The sequence below is a fragment of the Penicillium digitatum genome, chromosome 4 (genome assembly GCF_016767815.1).
Source record: "Penicillium digitatum chromosome 4, complete sequence".
Classification (NCBI taxonomy): domain Eukaryota; kingdom Fungi; phylum Ascomycota; class Eurotiomycetes; order Eurotiales; family Aspergillaceae; genus Penicillium; species Penicillium digitatum.
Window position 1 is genome coordinate 2609866 of NC_089387.1, and position 24683 is coordinate 2634548.

Genomic DNA, 24683 nt, shown 5'->3' on the forward strand with positions numbered 1-24683 from the left:
GTTTTTGATATCAATCCTGCTGGCAGGGTCAATCTAAAATGTGTTACATCGTTCAGTATGCTATCTTACAAATCACTTGGTTGTATCAGAAGCAAGCACGGTGTGAAATTATCCCATCATATGTATCTAGGCAGTGTGTTATTAGCGAGACTACCCATTTAATACTAACGCAATGGGCACAAAACCTGTCTTCCCTCCTTCCATTCCCACGTTCGTTGTGTCTTGACGAGTCCTCACGACTCGAAAAACCCCGACTCTGGCGGGTCAAATCGATGGTTCTCGTCGCTGCTGTGGAGGTGGATCACTTAAAAGATGAAACGTTTCAAACCCTCGATAGCCAGCTTACGAACCTCTTCTTTGCATTCCCGGCGCGACAACAAGAGTGCCAAACACAAAAGGGGCCCCCTCCTAGTCGACATTAGTAAAGCATCCATCAATCAGGAAGATCTGAGATTCATCTTACAATGTGCGTCTTGGTGATGTGGCGACGGAGGTTTGAGGCCATCAGCCTTGTCCGATTGACCTTGTTGAATTCCCTACAGTAGGGACATCTGAATGCGCAGGGGGCAATTATCTATATAATGCAGCACACGTGAGTTTCGAGCCCAGGACGGGTTATCGGTTTGGAATAGAGTACGCACCAGCTCGGCATGCCCGAGGGGCCACTGCCACACGCGGTGGTTTGGGCAGTCACAAAGAAATTTGGTGGGTGTGCTGATATAATTCAATCGTCAGCTTACATGGCTAGGATCAATGGTGAAATGATCTCGACACTTACGCGAAAATCGGGGGCTCGTTGGAACCACGTGCTCTCCAGTAGCTGCACTGGGGCGTGGAGCCAGTGCCAGTGCCAGCGCTATTGCCAGTGTCAGTGACAGTGCTAGGATCGGGGCCAGGGTCGGGATTATCCTCAGCGCTGAGAGCTTGGGAAGTGGACATCACGGCGGATATCGCTGGTGCGAGTTGAGTAGGTTGTCTTGATGTGGTGGTAGAAGAGATCAAGAGAGGAAGCGGGGGAAGTAGAGAGGATATATTGCTATCACCCGAAGAGCAGGCAGCAGGGCTGTCAATGGACGTGATGTGTTGTTCAATGTCGCAATGTGACATTATCGATGGGAATAATATGACCTGGTAGTATTGACGAGTGTGAAGGAAGCACGTCGTATGTAAGAGGGAGCCTAGCTCTCTAACAAACCGACGAGGTTTGAATTGACCTCTGGAGTTGATATTCATGCCTGGGACATGCTAGTTCTGGACAACCTCCTTGTGGGAAGAGCATAGCTTGCAATGTCACTCGATTGTATAAGATCAATATCAAATTCAGACAACTCCAAGCTCCAGGCAGTTTTGTTCCCAACTCCAGTTCTTCAATTTCCAAAACGCCCAAACAGCCTTATTGTACAGTAAATCAAAGCATTCAACCCCCAAAGAATGCCCTATCTATATGATAAAATATTAATCTCAGCCCAAAGCCTAATACCACTGATTCCCCTCCTCCCCACGCGTCTTCTTCTTCGGATTCAGCGAAACAACCCGTTGGCCAGGAAGCGTATCCGCCGTAAAAGCCGCCTCAAAGATACTCGCAATTCCACGCTTAGCATAGTGCTCAAAGGAATTATACTCATCCGTCTTCCCATTGACAGCCTCCCACTCAATCCCGCCAGGCGTAGTCCCATCTCCAAGATCAGTCCACCGCGTCACAACAATACACTGCTTGAACCTGCGATCCACCTGATCCTCACTCAACTTAACCTCAATCAGATACTCAGTCGGACACTCAGGACACCTCCGCATCGGCCGACAAAACCCACACAGAGTCGTCAGCGCATTCGGATCAAACGTCTGTCCCGCAATGCGGTCCTTGACCCGATGCTCGAGCCCCTGCAACCCGCCAGTGCTCCGCGGCCGCGGAATATGCTCCAGCGCACACTTACACGCCGGCATCAATTCGCCGTCGCGCCAGTGCGCGCACACGCTAAAGTACGGACAGTAGTCATCGCGCGAGTAGAGCAGCATGCGCTGCGCGGACGGCGTGAGAGCCGGCGCCGCAAAGGTCTGGCTGGTGACGCGCATTAGAAGCCTGCCTGCGTGGATGTGGAAGCGCGATGTGTGCGACCAGTTGTCGCGCTGCCAGCGTCGACCGAGCGCGTCTGGGGCCAGCCCGTAGCTGGGGCCGAAGCGGTGGGCGCGCATGGCTAGTTGTACGAATGTGAAGGGCAGGCTGCGGCCGTGGGTTATACGGTGGCGAGCTGGAGGGTTCACGGCATTTGTTGAGTTTGGGCAGTTGAAGAGCGGGTTTAGGACGTGGGTTGGACGGAGGCGTTCTGTTCCTTCTTGTGTACGTCTATGATATTGGACGCAAGGGAAGCAAAGGAGGTGGTGCGGGAGAGAGATATCTAGGCCGGAAAGGAAGTTGATTTTGTGGATGTGGTTGTCTGGGTGGTCTAGAGCCAGGAGGTATCTTTGGCCCAGTGTTCGGTATAATGTGATGCTGGTGATTGCGAGGCTTGCTGCTTCGGTGGGATTCAGGTACCCTGCTATGTGTGCCCATAGCTTTGGTGAGAGACTTGCGATGTCGCCCTCCCCTCGGGGTCGACGTTCATTGTGCTCGTAGTTGGCAGCGCTGGTTTCATTGACGTCGAGTGTGCCTAGCGTATGGATGATTTCTGTGTAGTCCCTGCGCTCACCAAGTTGTGAGTCCACTTGCTCGTGCAATTCCCTATATTTGAGTCTATGGGCGTGCAATGGAGCTAGCTCTGGCATTGGGGGGGCTTCCTCGACACTGGGGTGCGCAGCCAGCCGTAGGTCTGAGGTCGATCTGCTGCCTTTGCGGAGGGTTTGGCGGGATTTCTTGGGACGCAATGCGTTGGAGATGAACGTTTTGAAGCCATTTTTCTGGCCAGGGCTTTCTGCCGACATAATGGAGTTACCAATGAGTGTAAGTGTTCGAGGCCCTGATGGAGAACATCAGGGTCTTGTGTTTCGGATGCTTGCGGTGATCTTCCGCACTACGCGGTCCGCCCGGTCCGGTCAAACCACATTGGTTGACAATCGAGAGGAACAAGAAATAGCTTAAAAGGATCATCTTACAGCATCAAACTATTGATTATATTGAAAAACACATGCTACAATACAGGGGTAATTAAGCGCAAGATATCATAGCAGCATTTACAAACCAAATAGGGGTTGTTTAAGCGAAGCGCTTCTCGGCTGCCTTCCAGTTGATGACATCCCAGATGGCGGAGAAATATTCGACCTTGCGGTTTTGGTATTGGAGGCTAGAGAAACAATTAGCATGGGCAGTGGATGACCAAACCAAGGATTCTTACTAGTAAGCGTGCTCCCAAGCGTCAATGCCGAGCAGAGGCTCGAACTGGCCGACGACAGGGTCCTGATTCTGGTAAAGGGTTAGTGACTAGAACAATCCACATGAAAAACGGGTCATCGCCAATCACAACTTACGGCGTAAGTGCGGATGCCGATCTGGCCGGTCTGCTTGTCCTTGACGAGCCAAGCCCAGCCACTGCCCTGGATGCTAGCCAAAGCAGCGTTCATCTTGGACTGGAACTCGCCGAAGCCACCGTAGGTGGAGTCAATGGCTTGTGCCAGAGCACCAGAAGGGGGCTCACCACCGCCAGCACTCTTGGGGGCAAGGTTCTCCCAGAAGAGAGTGTGGTTAAGGTGGCCACCACCGTGGAAGTTGACAGCGGGCTTGAGGGCGATCTGAGCAGCGATGTCTCCCTTGGCCTGGGCTTCCTGCAGCTGCTCAAGGGCGTTGTTGTAGCTGGTCACATATGTGTTGTGGTGGTTCTTGTGGTGAAGCTCCATGATCTTGCCGGAAATGGAGGGCTCAAGGGCGCCATAGTCGTCTTGTTATATAGGTTAGTCTAATGTCATTTACTCTCAGTCTGTAGATATGGCCTCTCTAAAAGCTCCAGTGGGTACCAAAGCACCCAACTTACAGGAAAGGTCGGGGAGGGTGGCCTTGCCGCGGGCAAAGGTCAAGCCCGCGGCTCCGGCCTTGGAGGTGGCCGAAGCTCCCGAGCGAAGGGCAACGCGGGCCGAGTTGCTAAGAAGAGCAGCCATTGTGAGTATTTGTGCGCTGAGGATTAATATGCGGTGAAAAAGAATAAAGAGGGCACCAATTAAGAGAGATGAATGAACTCAAAAGGAAAAAAAAGTGGCAGCCGAGCTATGAAGTAACCGACCCTAACGTCATCTTGTTTTCGTCTTTCCGTCTTTCCGGATCTCGGTTATTCCGCTCCGGATCCCCACGTGAATTTCATGAGCTCTCGACTGCGACTACAATCTTCTAAGATACAGTTTGCTTAATTTTGCATTTTGCTGAAAATCAAGGGGACAGTTGATTTGGCCGAAATTTGCCAATGAACTCTTGAAAAGATGGCGTCGCCTTCGTTTTCTGGGCAGAAGCGCAAGGTCGCTGACATGAGCTCCGATGAAGAAAACACGCGCCCGACTACCGGCTTTCGGGGGTTTGCCAGAGCCGCCTCTCGCTCTGTGACACCCCCCACTATGGGTGGACTAGGTAGCGGGGCCTACAATAACCGAAACAACATGGCCAACCCTCGAGGCGGAGGATCATCACGAGGTGGGAAAGGCATAGGAGGTGGCGGTGGAGGGGGAGGAGCCAACAGTTTTGCCGCGCGCATGATGGCAAAGATGGGCTACAAGGAAGGACAAGGTCTCGGAACTACTGGCCAAGGTATTGTCAACCCGATTGAGGTACAAGCACGGCCCCAGGGTGCAGGCTTGGGCGCAGTGAGTGAGAAGTCAAAAAAGACTCGCGAGGAAGAGCGACGAGCAGCTGCACAGAAGGGCGAGATTCTCGAAGACAGCTCCGAGGACGAACGGCAACGGCGGCGAAAGAAGAAGGAAGAGCGCAAGGCACAAGGTCGAAGCGGCACAGGTACACCAATCCAGCGTGCGAAGCCTAAGTTCCGCACAGCGCGTGAAATTGAAGACGATATGGAAGGACTGGAAGTTCCGAATGTCCTCAAATCACTTGTCGACGCTACCGGCAAAGAGCAGCGTGTTCTCACTTCCACTGCTGGCCTGATGTCCACAAAACAATTCGTCAGTCAAGAGGAAGGGGAAGCGTTAAAGATAGCCCAGCGAGCTCGGAATGACCTGGAAGCTTTTGCGGATGAATGGAAGGGGCTGAAAGAGAGAAAACAATACATTGAACTTGAAGAGGCTCAGGTCGTGGACGAACTGGATGCATATCAATCCCGGATCAATCACCTTACAGGCCTTATCGCCGCAGTGGAAGAATTAGACATCTTTGAAAACGACGAGAGCGTCACGGCCAAAGTTGATGAGTTGACGAATAAGCTTGAAGATATGGAAATCAAATATCGGGATGCTGTTGATAAGCACCGACTCCCAGAGACCGCAGTCGCGGCTCTACATCCGTTATTCCGCCAGGCCATGGAGGAATGGGAACCTCTTCAAGATCCCACGTTCCTCGTTTCCAATCTCACCCGTCTTCAGCCTCTTCTGTCTCGCACGAACGAGTTAGATGAGCCCCGAAAACGGGCCTCCACTTCACCTTACGAAACGATGATCTATACCCTATGGCTCCCACGAGTGCGCTCAGCGCTCCTGAATGATTGGGACGTCTACGATCCGTCTAAGGCAACCGCGCTGGTCGTGGCCTGGAAGGCGATTGTACCGCCATTTGTGTATGCAAACGTTCTCGACCAATTGGTCATTCCCAAGGTGGGCCTGGCCCTCAAAAATTGGAAACCTCGAGCTAGCCGACGACATGCCGGCTCCGAGCAGGATGGAAAGTTCCCCTGGTGGCTTTTCACTTGGCTTCAATACTTGGATGAACGACACACAAACCCGAAACAGCCCACTGGTCTCATGTCTGACGCGAAGAGAAAGTTCCGCTCGGTACTCGACACATGGAGTCTACGCAAAGGCTTGGTTGATCGCATTGAGATCTGGCGGGATGCACTAGGATCCGAATTCGATGTATGCCTACGCAACCATTTGCTGCCACGTCTTGCGCGCCATCTTCGCGAAGAGTTCACCGTGAACCCGCAGGACCAAGATCTCACAGCGCTGAAGGATGTCTTATGCTGGAAGGTATTCTTCCAGCCGAATGTCATAGGATTATTGCTAGTCTCTGATTTCTTCCCCAAATGGCACGAGATTCTCTACATCTGGCTCACCAACGATCCCAACTACGAAGAGGTCGGAGCTTGGTTCTCTTGGTGGCGCACTCAGATTCCGGCGGAGGTCAACGAGCTTACCATTATCGACGAGGAATGGAACAAGGGTTTGCAAACTATGGACCTTGCCCTGCAGCTAGGCGACCGTGCCGCTGCCGAACTCCCACGCCCAACTACGGTACGAGCGGCGCTTCCTACCCGGGAAGATAAGGTGGCGGCAGCGGCTGCTCCCAAACCCCTGGTTAAGGCACCAGTCGTGGAAGAAGTTGCGTTCAAGGACATACTGGAGGGTTGGTGCTTGGAGCAGGGACTCATCATGCTACCCTTGCGCGAGGCTCATCCACAAAACGGACAGCCGCTATTCCGTATCACGGCCAGTGCTACAGGCAAGGGTGGAGTCGTGGCCTTTGTCCAAGGAGATGTCGTTTGGGTGCAAAACAAAAAGGCGAAGGAGATCTGGGAGCCAATGGGATTGGAGGATCAGCTGGTAGAGCGTGCGGAGGGCCGATAAGTAATGTTCGCTCATTTTCATGTGCACTAAGTGGACAGTAGAATTGAACAAATGTGTACACCTTGCTCCGTACCTATTCTAGATATCCAATCTTTGCCCTGAGCGAGGATGGCAACAGGCCCATGTGTTCTGGTGCACATTGCAGGGCGCCCTTTGGTATTTAAACCAAGCTACGTACTTGGCCGTCTGTCCGCGGTACAACCAGACGTTCAAGCAGGAGTAAGCTACCTAGATCTCACGATGTACTACATGATGTCCCCTGTGAGGGTAAGACGAAAGGGTATTCCCCAGTCAAAGATGTCGTGGTTTACTGGGTTAAAGCTTACTATCCAGGTGTTCTATGCTAAAGGCATTCTAATCGGTCTCCAAGAATTTAGGGAAATAGGACAGTGTTTGTGGGATCAGGTCGCCTACGCTTTCTTCTCTTGTCTTTGGATTTATCTTGATGCAACCTATGGACCTCATACATAGTGGTAAGCAACTGTTTTACAAAACATCTCGCATTGGTCTCAATTTCCTAGGCAATGTGTGGGCTTGGATTTTTTTTTTTTTCTCAAAATCCCCGTTGATCTCTGTACCCCACAAAATCTCTCAACCTGTCTGGCCTTGAGGCTGTTGGCGTGTTTGCAAGCATCATCCAGCTTGCCGGTCGTGATAGTCGTGTTGCAGTTGTGGCATACTCAATAAATCACAAAGTGAAGCAGGGGATCCTATTAAGGACACGGGGACTAAGAACCAAACCGTGAAAAGTCGGTTGGAGAGATTGTTGTAGAATTTGAGCTTTGGGTTTTCAGAATCGGAAGTTTCTCTCTACGCCCATCCGTTCGGATAGCTTCAAGTAACGATGGAACTTCTTCTGCAAGTCGTCTCATATGCTGGCCAGGTGCTACACCAATAAAGCGTGGTAACGCGCGAGGAATGAGAGAAGAGGTTGTTCAAAGAAAAGTCCACATCGATAATGACGGCCAAATGGCCCAAAATCATCGATTCCAACAATGAAGCATGTGACACACTCATGAATGCATCGTGGAGTTCCGTCGACCTTTCCTAATTCATCAAAACGACATCATATCTGCCCAAGTAGAGCAATGTCAACTTCCTTCGGGGGATCTTATTTGTTAATACTTACATGCAGTCTGTGCTACGACGTGGCCTCATGCTATCACTGGAGTGTAACCAGCCTCCATGTCGGTGGGCAGTGGGGAGCTTTACTTCCAATAGGAATTGACATCCTACATAGGGTCTCATCAGTCTGCTCAGAGGGATTGACGAAACACGCCTTCCAATATCTCCAAAGTACTTGCATATTCAAGAATGGTTTTAAGGCGATCCATGAGACGGAAGATGATCGAATTGGATCCAAGTATAGAAGCCTTGGGGCACCGAGCATGCAAGCATCAAACCATCTGTTTTCCACACTAAATTTCAATTTGTCAACTCGGAGAAGGTCTCGAATATCGGACCTAACCATCAAAATCGGCGAGTGGGCACGTCATGTACCTCCACGGCCTGATAGATTGAATTGAATTCTCATCCTGTTCCATCCGAATAACCGCAGAAGAACAGCTCTAGGCTGGGCCCCATCGAGGTTTCTAGTGAGCGTTGTCAAATACCAACAAGGTCTCTGGGCCTTGAATGAGAACTAGATATTAACCGAGGAGTGTCAAGTGGTGGTTGACAGGCAAAAATCCACCTTCTTCACTATACTTCCCAAAGGCGTATCTAATGCCGATCGGATTTAAAGTCTCGGGATATTCGTTCTTGTCGGCAAATCGGGGATAATCCACTGCATGAATTTCCCGAACTCCGAAAGCCCGAGGTGTGTAAGATGATCTGTCCAATTTCGCATGTCGGAGTTAACATTCAGGAGAGCGATCCGGAACGGTATAGCCAATCAGAACCCTCTGAGCAGCCTAGTGGATCTCTAGATCCCCAACATTGGAACGGACCCACGGGAATGCGGAGCATCACCCGCAGCCAATCGCATCAGCTGCAAAGGTCATCACATGTTTTTACCAATCACATCGGTTGGATTTGAAATCACTCGTTGCCATGTTCTCATCAAAGCTCATCAAAGTGGACAAGTCTCATTCCTTGCAGCTTCTAGACCTTCATCTGACCGTTAGAGCTGACATTTAAGAGCTCTGTGATTGGTCTGGGGCCCCTCCTTGGCGAACAAACCTCCATCCTTTGTTTAGTTTGCATGTGCGTTTTTATTGGGGGGGGGGGATTTTTTTTTCGAAGGCGCCTGGATTACGGAGACTGACGAGAGACGGTGGGACTGGATGTTAAAAGGGGTGAGACGCGGCCGATCATTGTAGAAGAATTAAATTTTCTTCTCTTCATTCTTCGTTTCATAGTCTTTGTTGATATTTGTCCAAGACTTGGACCTCCATTCTGAATTCGTCTACTGAAACCCAAAAAAAGTGCAATTCCAGTCTTGCCTTGATCAACTCATCTTCTCCCTCCAGCTTGTACTTGCGTGCTGAACTTCTGCTATACATCGTGCCCTGGAAAAATCCAAAAGCAAACTTTGGTAGCAGTGTCGGATTAGCATTATGGCATTCCTCTTCATCAAACAGAAGCTTTTCCCCACAAGGGAATCCAACGAAATGCACTCGGGTGAGTAGAGAAAAGAAAATCCATGAAAACTGGAGATAATTTACTTACAAGTCAACTCCAGGCAAGCGCCTCCTTACCCACAGTGATGATAATGATACCATCCGTGGAGACTCGGATCAAGACCTTGAGTCCCAAAGCCGCCGTTCCTACGACACTTTCGGACGGTGCAACAGCCCGGATGACTCAGCAACAACAATTACCAGCAACAGCAACAGCAACAGCACGCGCGCACGCATTAACCCACGCATCGTCTCAGATGCCATCCTCGGCCTCTCAGACGGGCTGACAGTGCCATTCGCCCTGAGCGCGGGTCTATCCGCACTCGGAAACACCAAAGTGGTTGTGCTGGGTGGACTCGCCGAGCTGGCCGCGGGAGCCATCTCCATGGGACTTGGCGGATACGTCGGTGCCAAGAGCGAAGCGTAAGTTGATCCACATACGGCCATAAAACCAGCACAAGTACTAACAAACACCAGTGAATCATATCAAACAACAGTCCGTGAAACACAGCAACTCATCCGAACGGACTCGCAAGAGACTCGCGCCATGGTGCGCGAGACCTTTTCCCCGTACGGGCTCTCGGACTCGGCGGTTGCAGATATCACGCGCGACTTGCATGCGTCTGAAGATCGTCTCCTTGAGTTCCTGCTTGCTTTCCACCATCGAGAGATGGCCCCTGACGGTAACCAGGCGTGGACTTCGGCCATCACGCTGGCGCTGGGCTATTTCATCGGAGGGTTTATTCCACTTATCCCGTACTTCATTGTCGAGCACGTTAATGTTGCGCTTTACTGGAGTATTTGTGTGATGGCAATTACCTTGCTTGTGTTTGGGTATGTGAAGACCTGTGTGGTGCGCGGCTGGTCTGGTCGGGCCAATGTGACGGCTGCGATCTGGGGCGGAGTGCAGATGTGTTGTGTGGGAGGTGTCGCTGCTGGTGCGGCGATTGGATTGGTGCAGTTCATTGATATGGGCAGCACCAGTACTTGACAGCCTGGTGGTGGTGGTGATGATGATGATGATGGGACTGATGATGTTCACGTTGCATTGAGCGTTCATGCATTGCAGCAGCCAGAGTTTTCGCGTTCTCTACTCTCACTGTTTTTCATTCTGATCTGACTCGGCTTTGGGTCTGTCAATGGGCGTTTCGGGGAAAAAAAGCTGCCAAACAGCCTTTATTATACACATTTTACGAAGCATAATTCATTTCACGTTGACGATATCACATTACATGATCCTCACTCTCAGATCCAAAGGCATGTGTACTGGTAACCTTAGAAAGGTGGGTATATATATATAAAAATCATGAATCCCCGAAAGTCCAACCTGATGAATCACCCACTCAACGCAATCCCAACCAACTTCTTCGCCTGATCCGACAACTGAATCTTCAAAGCCTCCTCCCTCCCCCGCTCCGACATCTTCCTCCAAGTCTTCCTCAAAATGTCAACTATTTTCTCCTCGTCCGCAAGCTCCGCCTCAAACCTATCAAACTGATCATCCAAAAAGACAAGACAAGCAACATCCTCCAGAGTCTGGGTATCAGCATCTCCCTGCTTAAGATCCGCCTTACGCACCAGCGCACCAACCCTCGCCGCCTCCTCGGCTGAATATCCGCTCTCAACACAGATCTGCTCGGCCAGCGCAGCCTGTCGTCTCTGCAGTCCCGCCCGCCACGAGTGATACCCGATCTTCGTGGCGGGGTAGCTGTCCCGCGGCACTTCCCAGCGGCGCAGGTGTTGGGCGCGGATTGCGAGGCGCAGAAGCTCTGATGCGGATGGGTTCAAGGTTGAGAGGTAGCTAGTCATCTTTTGTGCGTAGTGCAGTTCGTATGGGACTGGACCGGTGGCGGTTTGGGCTTCGCGGGGGTCGTCGGCGTGCGCTGCGTCGATGCGCTCGAGGGCTGTTTCAAATTTGGACATTTTTTTTTTACCAAGTCGGATAAGATGAATAAGGTGAGTGGTAGGTCCGCTTCAATTTTGATTTGGTGAGAGTAGGAATCAATCGGACTTGGTCGCACTTGAGAGCTATCTTGAGTCGATCGACATGCGGATTTGGGATAAGAAAGGGCGCTAGTCCAGGGATGGGGCAGCGTGGCTGATGATTGGACGTTTCTACTTGATGTGTATACAATCCACAGACAACTACATACACATAGGCAAAGGCTTCATTTTAGCAAGGACCCTAAGCTAGTCATCATGACTGTCATGTCGCTTCTAGTAGGAGCATCAAATTTCAATCGACCCCACAAGACCATGGTAGAGCTACTGTAGATATCTCTAGGATTTGCTCTTCCACGTGAACTTTGAACAGCAAAGACATCTAGACAACATCAGTCTTCAGTTTGTGGGGATGAGCCTGCGAGGAAACAGTTTTGGGACCGAATACTGTTGTAATTATAACACGCAATAGCAACCAAAAAAAAAAAAAAAAATACACAACCACAATCACGATCAGGTGCTAGTCTTCTGGAACACGAGCAGCTCTTGCGACACATCAGCAGGCGTCTCCACCTGATAAGTCTTCTCCTTTTCAAAGATTCGTGCCACTTCTTCCAGAGATAGACCCTTCGTCTCCGGGAAGAGGAAGTAGATCGTCACCCCGAAAATCACAAGACAAGCCAGATACACCGTAAAGTACCTCCAGTGAATTGCCGCCAATGCTATCGGGTTTATAAACTGATTGAAGAAGCAAGCCATTGAGTCGGTGGTCAGTGTAATGGCAAGACCCTTGGCGCGAAGTTGGAAGGGCAGGATTTCAGCTGGGTATGCAATGAATAAGGGCATGTATGCCATATCGTAAGCGCTACAAAAGAGAAAAAGCATGGGAACCACCGCAATGCCAGCCTCCAGCACCTGAAGCTCTTGGAATAGACCCGACATGGTCGTCGCGGCGGATAGATAGATGAACATCAACAGTGATGCGATTAGCCAGAGTTTTCGTCGTCCATATCGGTCTGCAGCCATTGCTCCGCCGACCGCAAATGCCAGGTTCCACACCTGTAAGCTTATATTGATGGCGGCCTGGTGAGATGCATGATAAATACCGACGGATTCTAGAATTGGTGCTAGATAATATGATACCACACCTGAGGGGGGAGAACCTTGGTTAGAAATCCGGCTGGGAAGAAAAAGAGGGCTTGGTGTTGTTCATACCACTTCCAGACCATTCTTGCATGAATCCCAACATCACACAAATCGATAGACGATGCAAGTTGCTCCGGGTTGCGAGGAAAGTGCTCCAGCGTCGGCAGCTCTTATCGGACTCCGCGTTGATGCTCTTGCAAATCTGATAGAATTCATCCTGAACAAGTTCGTCGTTTTCATCCCCATTGGCATGGTATCTTGCTAAGATAGCCATGCCTTCCTCTTTCCTACCCCGAGAGACCAACCATCTAGGGCTCTCGGGAACAAAGCAAAGCCCTATCAATTGAAGGACCGGATAAAACACCTGCGTTAGGCAAGGGAGCTTCCATGACCAGCTCCCTACAATTGTGAGTCCAGCAAACCCAATGGCAGCCGATGTAATTGATCCGATGAACCACAGTGCATTGTATAGACCAGTGAAGGCCTGTCGCTGGCGTGGATGTGTCGATTCCGTGATAAGCAACGGCGCGGCAGTTTGGGAGACTCCAACTCCCATTCCAGCCAGAACACGGGCACTGAAGAAAACCCAATTGTTGTTTGTCGCGACTTGAATAATTGAGGCGATGATGACCAGCGAGGAGCCGATGAGAACGCAGATCCTCCGCCCCAGATTGTCGGCAATGTAAGATCCGGGGATAAATGAGCAAAAGGACCCCAGCGAGACAGCTGCGATGATCAGTCCCCTCGCATTTGTGTCAAGACCTTCCAAGAAGTTTGTAACTGCAAATTTTTATTTGGTTGGTTAGCGTAGTGTTCCCAGCTATAGCATGGAGATATAGAGATCCTTACATTCAGGAAGCACCAGGAGACCATTGATCATACTAGCACAATATCCAGCGGTAGCCGATGCAGATAACATAAAGCCGATCCCCAGATTTAGTTTCCGCAGCCCTGGATCCTTCATCCAGCTGCTGTTGGTGTTGTTCTGCAAGACCTTGGACGCCATGTTTGGCGAGTTGCTGCAAAGACCGTCTCGTGGATGATCGTTCCGAAACCTTGAGCTCCGAGCTGTCAAGCTCTTTTATTTAAACAGTTGCGATCAATTGGTAAGTAAAACCTCCGAATGACCATCCGCCCCAACATTCCTCATCATTATCCAGGACCCGAGCTCTCCGTTCGAGGTTACAGCTGTAGCTAAGGAGTAGGAATGAAGGGAGAGAAGTCAAATGATCCGATCACCGGACACTTTTCCTCAGTTCGTTCAGGCCCAAGAGCTCGGATGTGACACGCTTGTCAACATGCCTGTTTTGAGATCGCGATTGGAAGGGGAGCTTCATGGGGTAGCTCGTATGGACCAGGAATGCTCGTAGCTCTCATAGCTCCCTCCCCTCACCTTTTGGCCACGAGGATCGTTTCCTCAGTTGCCCGACTTTAACTTTGGATTAGGAGCTATAGCCTCCGTATGGATTCCCTTGATGCTTGGATTCGTGATAGATCGAATCACCCTCATGCAGGAATTTGTCTCTGGGGAAACGCTGTAAGGAAAAGCTCATCCGTAGACCTTGTATGGGACTAACGGGATTTCATTTCCTTTTCTTTCTGAGGGTTGTGAGCCATCTCGGTGTAGCTCCTCTGCCCTTACTTCGTCACTTGATATTTGGAAAGTCTGATCAAGGAGCGAGTCTATGAATCAGAAAGGCACCACGGCGTGGAATGATGTTATTGAGTTCTGACATGGACAGCCGTATGGCACCAATCGGAGAACTTACCAGGGTATCCCGGTGGCTTATGGCCTCCCCCTCAGGGTTGCTATTGAAGCGCTCCAGATATCACAGACAGGATTGACGGTCACGGAAATAGGTTTCCTCTCGTTGAAAGTTCGGAAAATGTTAAGCGTTCTTCGGAACCAATTTCGAGCTGGAATCCAGTATCAATTCCCACACTTATCTTCCTTTACTTGGAAACCATTCGGAGTACGTATCGTTTTCTGGGTCGTTGAATTGTATCTATATGCCTCTATGTCTATATATTTGGAGACAAGTGTCTGTGAGGGAGGTTCAACCCTACAAAGGTCAGAATTTAGTAGTTTACCGTCCACGCAAAGAGTCATAGGTACTGCAGGGCTTACATGGAGTGGTCATTCGTTCTTTTCCTGTTTCTAGAACACATCCAAAACGACGTTTGGTAAAACCAGGCGTTGCACTCTTGGTTAATTTACATCGAATGATATCTTAGAGTAGAGGGCTGAGAAACACATTTGATTCTGTTGGTGTTGTATGGAGCTGAGTCACACTAGCGCACAAGACACCAATCCAAAATGTTGAAACACAGGACGTGAGACGTGATGTATCAGAGACCGACATTCTATAATTATCGCAGATCATAGGCGGGCGACTTGGGCAGAGTTTGGAAGCAAGTGTGTGCCAACCTTAAGCTCCAACGGTTTCGCCAATAGGGCTGGGGCCCTTTTAATGAGTTCCTGAAAGTAAGGTGCGGCACGATGTTTGTCCAATGCGGCCTGGTTTGCGTATCTGGAAAGAAAGCAGTTAGAAAGTGACCTGGCATAGATATGGTGAAGCTGTAGGAAGAGAAAACAAAGGACGGGGCGTGGAGGTACCTCTCAACTACTATGACTTCATTTGTTTGCGCAATAGAGTAGGCATAGTACACTAGGGTCTCGGGCTCATGCTCGTGCACATTGCGGGTAATATTGGCTAGTTCAGCCACGAGCTATAGGTAGGACACGACACCAAGTTCGTCAGTCCAAAAAGATCAAGTTACAGGGGAAGAAGAAAGCCACTCCTACTGAGAACAGCAAAGACTATGACCAGAAAGATCATAGGCCTAGTTAACCGGGACCTGTTAATGATTTGACTTACTTCGTCAAGCGCCTCTGGCTTAGCTGTGAGAATGGCAATCTGGTTGATAACGGACATTTTGAGTGTGGGGACTTGAGCGTACAGAGTCAATTAGAAAGAAAACACATATAAGAAGTCAAGGTGTTGACACACTTTATAGACCCTATACGCTGATAAGCTACGGTCACATTAGTAATCCCATTTCCGCAAAGCGCCGGGAACCCCAGAGAGGGGGATGGTGTTCGGCATTGCCGAAACCTTAGCGCTTAAGTTAATTTGGTATCTGGAAGACAGATTTACTTCGCTGGGGTCAGTCTGATTATACAGCCTTGTTTGCAATTCTGTCGTATCACACAAATATACAGCACGACAATTGATGGGATCCGTCAGGGATGTCGAACTCTTGGACTAAAACCAACCGGAGAGTTTCAACGGATATGTTGACTAAACAGAAAAGGTCCGTTTGTTGGGATTCGCCATTCAACAGTCATCTGATTTTCTAAAGGAAATGGGTAATTTGGATATATTCCAGAGGTCAACTGAGCCTGCTAACCATCTAGGCCAGAAGATCAGAACAAGAATCAGAACATCCGAGTCTCGCATGTTTTTTGGTGATCCCAAAGGCTTTCTGTGCAGTGTCAATTTGGGTGGGTCCTGGAAGCACACTATTTCCCCTGACATTGAAGGTACGATCACGCGGAGTAGGTTATGTTGAAGAGTAGTTGATGCATTGAGGCACTGATTACATGCACTTTGCAGACCTCTCTTTGTCCCTTAGTTATCTGAAGAATTTGTCAAGATGGAACTTACCAAGAGTTGAAAAATAAGAAGAAAGCATCCGTAACCTGAAGCCATGCTATGAGTCCTCCATTTGGCGGAGGGGGGTATCGCTGGCTGAGTGGCTGTCTGTTTTTCTGACTCGGTTTCATCAGACTCAGCGGCAGGTAGTGACACAGGAGAGTCTCAGAGAGCGAGATGCTGGTCCGTTTCCGAAGACATGATGTGTTGGAAGTATAAAGGGATTCCGATGGTTACTTCGTAGTCTCAAAGGACCCTGGGACTTCGGCAAGGTTGTTCTGGGAATGCAATTCGAGCGAATCAACTTGCAAGTGCTGATGCGATGTTGTTAATAGTACCTAGTAGCCCCCAAAATAGCTCAAGACTGGAGGCTACATGCTGCAGAGCTCGGCCTTCGGCCTTTTCTCACCTGGAGAACATTTGAGATACAGTAAAAGGAATGGCTTCACTCAGTTTCGCGATGGGTTACGTTTGACCGACAAATTTGGACCCCAAAAAGAGACTAAGCTGTAGGTCTGCCTGAAAAACGAAGGATCAGATCTTGAATCTGACATCGAGGGGTTCAAAGGATTCCAGCTGTATCACACGAAGCAAGTTTCGCATTGCATTATTTTCCATTGCGGGTCAAGTAAGCTGCAAGGTCTCCTACGTACCTCCTCCCACCCCGATTGCAAAGATCGCTGGACTATCACAAAGGAGACTCTTCCGGGTGGCAAACCCCGATATTTTGGTAAATAAATGTGCCCTGAAAATGATAAACGGGGAATGAAGTACGACTCTAGAGATACATCCTGTAAATCTACTCAAGTGACTACTACCTACCAGGGACAGAGAAGGTCCAGAGGCTTGTATGACAGCCTCAACTTATCTTATACAGTTGCAGAAGTTGCTGCCCAGCAGTGTGAGAAGGATGGAGCTTTGTATTATCTGTCATATAAAGTAACTCACCTACTTGAAGAGACACAATAGTAGATGCTATCATGAAGGATGAAGTGATGTGATAAAATTAGAGAAGTACTCTTACTCGGCCATCAATCTTATTAACTACACTCGATTTACTACACTCGACACAAGGGTCTGAACATCAGCGTACGAGATATCGCTCTTCCGGGGGTAATGGCCAAATCTCTTCAGCAAAAAAAAACAGATCGAAGGTCGACTGAGACTGTCATTCTTTCGTCGTCACCAGAGTTTGATCTCTTCTGAAATTGAAGAGCAGCAGCACATATAGAAAAACACTTTACCCACCGGATATACCGATTTTCTTGCTTAGGGCAGACCCGTTCTAGTCTTTAATAATAGCCCGCTTTCTCGGAAGCAATTCTCAGTCTTACAAAGAGGTTGGCAGAGATAACCGAATTCCTACCCACTACCTTTTACCAAATTCCAAGGCAAATAGACATAGGACTAGTTTAAATAATCCCAGTCCCGTCTTAGAATTCTACATCATCATCGATGAAGCCGAGACAAGCCAACTTCTTAACGTAATAATTCGTCCGCTACGTAGTTCTACGCTACCCCCAGTAGCGAGCACCAAGTCCTTACAAAGATGTACGACCATCTCTACAACGACACTCTACTCCGTGTCTTTGACGCCTATTTCTAAGCCTACCCATGGAGCGAGGACGTCGAAAATTCTACCTGCTTTAAGGTATTTACTTTCTATATCTAGCAAGTCAACCAAACCCACACCCTCGACTTCCAGAACCAACTGAATCAAAATCCCATCATCTTTGAAAACCCTAGCGCAATAGAGCCCTACATCAATGCCTCACTTGCGCATACAATCCACCTCGACTTCGAAACGTTCAGTCGCTCTAGCAGCGTGACAGACTTAATTCTATTCCAACTTGTCCTCGGGATCTAGTTCGCTATCGTAGCGGCTAGACAAGCATCGCTTTCGATTACCTCTACAGAGGTTGCAACCTGGACCTACTCAACCCGCAAGGCACATACGGCACCTAGTTATCTTCTGCCCATTTTCCATTTTCTTTTGATCGTGGCTTCTGTCTTTCGCCTTTTCTTCTCTGGTTACCTTGACTTTACGTTAACTCTCTGCTAGCTCAAGATAGTAATGTTGCCGTTTGTTTTCTTGATGTGATGAACCCCGTGTCGTTGAAACTTGGGATAGAATTTTACAGCAAGAACTAGCTTGAGGATTTTCGCAACGAAGCCTACTGCACTACTTAGGGGCTAGCTGATCTAGGTAAGCCGGAACGATTCAAGGGACATCATTTTGTAGGGTTCTTGGGTGCTTTCATGAGGTTGTTTGGACGGCCTTGGAATATCCCAGCGAGAGGAAACTAGCTATTGAGCTAGCATATCAATCACAAGCCAACTGCATATTCCGACTACATCTTCTACCTTACAAGGAATCCTCTTGTCCTCTATTGAATCGATTGACTAATTCTTCCCTGTCTCGTCATCGCGGAATAAGATCTCCACGCTGCCAAGATCAAGGCCTCAAAAAACTCACGGATGTTTTAAAAAGGAACAAAAGTGTCACACTCCCTAGAATCGGTGAAGATGGACGCAGTGGACCATCGAGGTTGGCCGGTAGAAGAATCATGGAAACAAGCTGCAAGCATAAGATAACCGTTGAGAAAATCAGAAAAACCAACCATTACAACAGTGCAGATCTCGAATAGCTGTGCACGAGATTTTAAAAAAAAGATAGAAACGAAAAAAAAAAAAACAAGGGGGAGAAAACAAAGCTTACGAATAAAAGCAATTGATCATATCCACTTTGGATAACTTTGTTTCCCGCCCAAAACGCCGTCCGATTGATGAAGCCGGGTATATCCAGCACCGTGATGCAACATGTACTGAGAATGAAAAAAAAAGGATCGAGGGGTGGGACAAAATAGACATCGAGTACCCGTCACGGCCTTGCACAGTGGCAAGACTCGGCTCGAGCCATCGGCCCATCACCCCCAAGTTAATATGGGCAAAATTGGTGTTTGGTGTTTCATCGAAATCTTTTTTTTTAAAACAGAAACAGCTTTTGGTTGATACGAAGTGATCATAGAACCCATTTCGTCATCTGGCCCCGATGCCGAACATGCCGACCCCGTAGCTAGCGCCTCTTTCAGACATAGGGGTTGACACCTTTGCGACGTGGTCCTGATTAGATTAATTATTATCAATAGACTGGGTTACTGTTCATGGGGTTGCAATACCTTCTTGCGTTTCTTCTTCCCAGTTCCCTCGCCATTCGAGTAAAATCCGGGGTCATCATCATCATCCACAAACCCTTCGCCATAGCCGGCAAAGCTATTATCATCGTAATGTCTCTTGCGACCTCTGCTAGGCCGAGGCCGCTCTGCTTCCTGTGGTCGTGGAGATGCGGCATAGAATTGAGTAGAGGGACGGCCAGCTGTTGGAGCCGGGGCAATCTTCTTGCCTGTCTCGCCTGCCGCTGGATTCTTGGCCTGCTTTTCGTGGCCCAAGATATCTTCCCAGAAATCGTTGTTAGGAATCAGTCCTGGTTCCATTTGCATAGCCCGCGATTGAAGACTTTGTAGAGCCGAATCCATGTCTGAAACTTTGATGGTCTTGCCGTGCACCTTCTGGTTCTGCCATTCCTCGTCGGGCCATAAAGTCATGTATCTCAGACTGCCAGGAGCGCCAATTTCCTGTTTGAGGGGTTTGTTCCGTCCTGCTAGTCCTAGCCCTTTCAGCTTTCCTTCATACGACTTCCTGAGGCGGTTGATCTTCTCTCCCGTCACGGGATCCGTGCGTGCTACCGAGTGCGCGATTGAGCCTAACCCATAGAGAGAAACGAGATCCAATGAAGGGTCTGGACCAGTAACGATCGGAGCTATCAAGGAGTAAAAGCAGTGTTAACAACTTCAGTTCCTAGAATGAGCAAGATCAGTGCATCCACGCAGCTGCATGCAGCAGATGCCATGATGCATTTTGGGGAATCTTACAGCTCTTGCAAAGATGAAAAGCGGAGGTGAGCTCTTTCTGAAGAGAGTCCAGATCGAGACTGAGGGTGGTATCTGCCCGGCGAGTCGGCTCTGTGTCTACCTCCATAGCATCGGGGTCTGTCGAATGCTGACCCTGCCCGGTGGCAAAATCAGTGGTACTGTCTGTTTGCAAAGGCTGCCGATCATGGCTGGAGGGTCTATGTTGGGTTGGTTGCCGAGAGGGACGTGCCCCCGAGTTTTCTGCCGAGTCCTGTATCCTCATGCTGAAAGATATTCTCCCCTGATCCACATCCTCCGAAGTCGGATTCGCAAGGTTACCACTGAAACTGCTGGCAGGAGTGGGGAATTGGTTGGTTGCGCTCATTGTGGGTTGCTGGGAGACTTGGGTAGACATCGGCGCAAAGGTTGGGGGAGAGGAGATGTTCGGATGTTGGACCGTCGCCTGATTCGGTGATGTATGCGAGGATATGAAGTTGGCGGCATGACTTTGTTCGCTCACCGACATCAACGGAGGGGATGTCGGGGTCTGGGGGATGTGTTCCGAACAAATGGGCAACCGATGGTTCTCTTTCAGAGACGCGGAGGCGGGTGAGGAAGGTGAAGGTGGTCTTGCTTGAAAGGATAGAGGGTGAGTGCGATCAGACATGAGAGCCCGAGGAAAAGTTCAGCATGCAGAGACGGTAATAACCAGAGCGGCTCTGGATCCGAATCGCAAAGTTTGATAACAGTGCCTGGAGAGGGGGGTCCCGGTCACAATCGACGGTCGCTCAAGCAGGCGAGCAAGTCTTTCAACGGGCGAACTAGATCATCTGCATTCCAAGGGACTGGACTGAATCCCTTTGAGTAGTACAGATTGGGTGGCTGATGATCGGCTGTGGTGAAGGAGTGATGATGGAGAGACAATCCCGTGGTCAAAGCCGGCGAGGATGACGGCGAATTGATCCATTCACGTGACTGGTCTTGGCCCGATGTACTTTATTTGGGCACCTGTGTAGATTTTTTTGACTTATGTACCAAGTATACATTTACATATTCATCTATTATTCATTGCAAATCTCTTACTCGTTTCTATCTTCCCCATGTGCCACAGTGGGAGTGCATCAATTGATGAATGCAAATAATCATTCCGAGGTCTCCTTAGCGAGTGGCGAGAACATTGAGTCGTCCAAAGACAAACTTTACTCAAAGGCACGTATTTGCCGGGACTAATCCCCGACAGTCGATGGAATATTCACTACATAAAGGTGTGCGGAACATGCAAATCCAATTATACAGCACTCTTTAGCCGTTGGTAGCGGATCCCCGATCTTGCCTGAGCCCATCTGCTATCCCAGTCCGTCAAAGTCATGAAAGAAAAAAAATCTTATGGAACTTGAAACAATTGGTTAATTGTTTCTCTTTCGGCCTCTCTTGCTATTGAAAGACTGTTCGCCGAGAAAAGCCGGGTCAGGTGGTCTCAGGCCTTTCTCGGCATGGGCGACCTCCAGCCCGGTTGGTAACATGGCCATTGATGAAGACACATTTCGTCAATGGTCAGAAGATGACCCAGTTCAAAACAAAATAGCGGTGACACATCGGAAATCAAAGCACAGCTCTCCACTAAGTGCCAGAGCTCTTCAACACAAAATCATCCCCGCAGACGGAGTGAGAATGATTGCATCAGAACCTTAGGACTGATAGTAAGCGTTATACTCATTAACCAGTTGCGCAGAAACATCGGGTATGTTGTGTTCGAGGGAAGCCAGAAGCTCGATTTGCTCTTGTTGGCTGAGGGTGCGCTCACGCCACGAAGGGACTGGGAATGGCTCATTAAAGTACTGAGAGTACTGGTCTCCAATGGAAGCGGACCAGTTCCCGGGATCGACGGTTGCATCGGTGTATGCCAAATGGCCCGCGGTTGTTGAGGCAAGTGAGAAGTTGGGGTCCCAGCCTTGCAGGCCAGGAACAACCGAAGGTATCGTGTTGTAAGGCGTGCTCGGGTCGATGGATACATCAGGGTAAAGTGTCGGCCCAACGTAGGCTCTTGACGTATAGTGTGGTGCCACACTCTGGGCTGTGAGTGGTGGGTGCATGTCGAATGCGGAGGAAACCGATGGCATTTGTTGTTCTTTGGAGGATGGGGGGGCCACTGCAGGTGGGGTTGATTCTTGAGTGAATGTAGGATCAGCCGATTGTCCCCTGGAATGAGTACCGTTTGAGGCGGTGTCACCGGTTGATAGCTTGCTCCCACGGTGATTATTGGAATAATGTGAAGCAGTTGTACTGCTGGACGGGCTGGACATTGCTGGAGGGGTCAAACCCTGCGAGGAGGTTGGCGTAGGATGGTTAGAAGGTGAGTGTACAACAAACGATTCTTCCGTCCTGTATGCTTTCAAGCATGCGGCAACAAGGCGTTTGTAAAGGAGGAAGGCAGATTGAACACCTGGCCAACGTTCGGCGGAGAATACGATCACTTCAAGGGCCATATCCAGGTGCCCTTGGACTTCCTCAATGGTGTGCTCTTTTCGAATTTCGGGATATGAAAGGGTCCAGAGCACAGTATTTAAAGCCATGAAGAGAGCTTGTACAAACACCCAGGTCAGGTCGACGGATCCAGTGATCATCTGTTCCTTATGCATGGCAATGTTGGAAATGGCTGCATCATAGCAAGTTTTGGCAGCGTAGACTGTTGGCTCGGGGATCTGCGGCGATGGACGATACATGAGAACAATGATGGTGTTCCGTCTCCCTTGAAACCTGTAGAAGCCACTGTCAGCAAATTTGTCTTTCAGCAAGTAAGATAATCAACGAACCATTTCACATCGAGCCCACTGCCGTCGTCGTTCTTGGGAGTCGTGGCCATCCAATGGTCTATTTTGGCCAGCATTTGAGAAAACCATGGATCCTGGTCATCGACTGGGCTCTCTCGTCTGTTCGAGTAGAGCATTCTCCTAGGCTCCAGTTGGAGTAGTCGCATTTTGAAAAAGTGAACGGCAATGCATTTGGCTAGCACGGGTTTCGCTCCAGGGGTGATCCCCTCCGCGGTGATGTACCGGTCATCCACTAGCTCAAAGAATTTCACATTGATATGGTCGTGGCTGACGCAATAGCTGCTACATCGACCCAAGCTATGAGAAAGACCGAACTCCATTGATGAGACGATCCAAAACAACCTTCGGCGCATGTCGATCTCCAATGGATTCAATGGTATCCCACACGGTGATTTGGTAATGGTGGCTTCTTCGGTCAACCCCAGGTCCTGACAAAGTTTGGCAGCCGTCCCCACGACCCAATACGCGGCTGTGCGAGTGGGCGTTACTATTGAATAGGAGGCAATGAGCACAAGGCATTGCAGAGCCCCCAGATCCATTCGTTTGAGCGTGGGTTCTAGGTAGGGCAAGGCCGCAAGATAATAACTATCAGCGAGGCCAGCATATTCTGTGCTCATTTTCTGCATGCTAATGGCGATGACCATCCGCAGTTGGAAGTTTTTGCAGGGATCTGCAGAGCCATTGAAAACCTCTTCTACTTCTTGTCGAAATGTGGGCTCGTGCAGGAGGGGTAGTAATGCTTGTGCTATACAACGAATCAGCCACATGAGTTACAGGAATAAAAGAGACCGAGCGAAATGCGTGTAATACCTTTGGCCACAAAAAGATCAATCAATTTATAGGTCAGAGCCTTCGGGGGTAAGTTGGGTTGTGGGATCGAGCTTATCATAGGATAGACTTTTGATGTTGGTTTCGAGTCTTCTTCAGCAAACGCGTCTTTGATCTCCTGTGCGGTGAATTCAGGAACAACATCCTTGATGCTTTTGGAGTCGGTGTTCTGCTTCGCCATCTCCATGACCAACCGAGTTATAGCGATGCCACTTGAGGCCCCAAGATATCGCGGCTCGTCGTTCTCCTTGAACCGAATGCGTCCGGCCCCTCGCACCATCAACTCGGCATCGGCCGCATGTTGTATCTCATTCTCAGCTTTGGCAAGCTCTCTTTCTAATGCCCGGGCTTTCTCTCTGAGCGATACAATATAGGTCCGAGGTATAGTTGAATCTCGGGCCGAGTCATAATACACGCACTTGGCATTGCTTCGTTCGCAGGGCGCACATCGTGGAATCCCGGGATCGCATCTGGACTTTCGCTGCACGGAAGGTGGATCAGCTCCGGAACAGCACCACGAAAAAGAAAGTCACTAAGACAGGAAATCCCGAGATGGCAGGGACGGGGAAGTGGAGAGAAGAGGGAATCAATGTCGCATACATACCTGTCTACACCTTGTGCAGGCGGTTAATGTGTGAGCGATGCGACCGTCTGGTGGCTCTAGGGAGTGTAATTCTGGTGACTTCAACCCTGTGGAGGAATAGTCGGGACTTGAGGTCATGGTGGGCCAAATAGGGTATCAGAGAAAAGGAAGGCCGAGAAAGGACCGATCACATCATTTGCGATTTATACCCAAGGTACCTTTCGAATATCAATGTTGTAACCAGTCGACATGATGAGGCTCCCGAAGAGGGGAAGGGAGGGGGAGGGGAGGCTTTGACAAAGGAATGTTTCGAGTTCGAAGAGATGAGAAGAAGAAGTCTGGAAAGGGAATGGGGCCACAGTGATTTTCAAGAGGGGCTCGGTCCGGATCTGGAGAAAAAGGTTGGGCAAGGTAAGGTGGATCGATGTGGAGGCACCGGGCAGCTGAACTAGAGAGAC

At 49.5% G+C, this 24683-nt stretch overlaps 10 protein-coding genes across 10 annotated transcripts; 2 read left to right on the forward strand and 8 right to left on the reverse strand.

The window, feature by feature from the left end:
* Window positions 1-116: 116 nt before the first annotated feature.
* On the reverse strand, window positions 117-939 carry Pdw03_0872 (Zinc finger, C2H2; the record flags this gene model as incomplete). Its single annotated transcript, XM_014679116.2, has 6 exons — window positions 117-126; window positions 186-288; window positions 351-408; window positions 464-574; window positions 642-714; window positions 779-939. The coding sequence occupies 6 exons, from the start codon at window positions 937-939 to the stop codon at window positions 117-119; spliced, it is 516 nt and encodes a 171-aa protein (XP_014534602.2).
* A 534-nt stretch (window positions 940-1473) lies between these two features.
* Window positions 1474-2919, reverse strand: Pdw03_0873 (F-box domain protein; the record flags this gene model as incomplete). The annotated part of the gene is made up of 1 exon (XM_014679117.1): window positions 1474-2919. One exon carries the CDS (start codon window positions 2917-2919, stop codon window positions 1474-1476), a length of 1446 nt encoding a protein of 481 aa, XP_014534603.1.
* Window positions 2920-3190: 271 nt separating this feature from the next.
* Pdw03_0874 (Superoxide dismutase) lies at window positions 3191-4086 on the reverse strand (the record flags this gene model as incomplete). Its single annotated transcript, XM_014679118.1, has 4 exons — window positions 3191-3278; window positions 3330-3397; window positions 3463-3869; window positions 3963-4086. 4 exons carry the CDS (start codon window positions 4084-4086, stop codon window positions 3191-3193), a joined length of 687 nt encoding a protein of 228 aa, XP_014534604.1.
* Window positions 4087-4401: 315 nt separating this feature from the next.
* On the forward strand, window positions 4402-6708 carry Pdw03_0875 (D111/G-patch; the record flags this gene model as incomplete). The annotated part of the gene is made up of 1 exon (XM_014679119.1): window positions 4402-6708. The coding sequence occupies one exon, from the start codon at window positions 4402-4404 to the stop codon at window positions 6706-6708; it is 2307 nt and encodes a 768-aa protein (XP_014534605.1).
* A 2558-nt stretch (window positions 6709-9266) lies between these two features.
* Window positions 9267-10320, forward strand: Pdw03_0876 (Calcium transporter, putative; the record flags this gene model as incomplete). Its single annotated transcript, XM_014679120.2, has 3 exons — window positions 9267-9330; window positions 9392-9752; window positions 9807-10320. The coding sequence occupies 3 exons, from the start codon at window positions 9267-9269 to the stop codon at window positions 10318-10320; spliced, it is 939 nt and encodes a 312-aa protein (XP_014534606.2).
* Window positions 10321-10664: 344 nt separating this feature from the next.
* Pdw03_0877 (glutamyl-tRNA synthetase) lies at window positions 10665-11252 on the reverse strand (the record flags this gene model as incomplete). The annotated part of the gene is made up of 1 exon (XM_014679121.1): window positions 10665-11252. The coding sequence occupies one exon, from the start codon at window positions 11250-11252 to the stop codon at window positions 10665-10667; it is 588 nt and encodes a 195-aa protein (XP_014534607.1).
* Window positions 11253-11783: 531 nt separating this feature from the next.
* On the reverse strand, window positions 11784-13422 carry Pdw03_0878 (General substrate transporter; the record flags this gene model as incomplete). The annotated part of the gene is made up of 3 exons (XM_066099742.1): window positions 11784-12418; window positions 12486-13196; window positions 13266-13422. The coding sequence occupies 3 exons, from the start codon at window positions 13420-13422 to the stop codon at window positions 11784-11786; spliced, it is 1503 nt and encodes a 500-aa protein (XP_065957469.1).
* Window positions 13423-14796: 1374 nt separating this feature from the next.
* On the reverse strand, window positions 14797-15352 carry Pdw03_0879 (Dimeric alpha-beta barrel; the record flags this gene model as incomplete). The annotated part of the gene is made up of 3 exons (XM_066099743.1): window positions 14797-14947; window positions 15034-15146; window positions 15296-15352. The coding sequence occupies 3 exons, from the start codon at window positions 15350-15352 to the stop codon at window positions 14797-14799; spliced, it is 321 nt and encodes a 106-aa protein (XP_065957470.1).
* A 3759-nt stretch (window positions 15353-19111) lies between these two features.
* Pdw03_0880 (Mediator complex, subunit Med19) lies at window positions 19112-20368 on the reverse strand (the record flags this gene model as incomplete). Its single annotated transcript, XM_014679123.2, has 3 exons — window positions 19112-19195; window positions 19252-19892; window positions 20005-20368. The coding sequence occupies 3 exons, from the start codon at window positions 20366-20368 to the stop codon at window positions 19112-19114; spliced, it is 1089 nt and encodes a 362-aa protein (XP_014534609.2).
* A 1303-nt stretch (window positions 20369-21671) lies between these two features.
* Pdw03_0881 (C6 transcription factor, putative) lies at window positions 21672-24363 on the reverse strand (the record flags this gene model as incomplete). Its single annotated transcript, XM_014679124.1, has 4 exons — window positions 21672-22740; window positions 22797-23559; window positions 23625-24123; window positions 24247-24363. 4 exons carry the CDS (start codon window positions 24361-24363, stop codon window positions 21672-21674), a joined length of 2448 nt encoding a protein of 815 aa, XP_014534610.1.
* Between the last annotated feature and the right edge of the window lie 320 nt (window positions 24364-24683).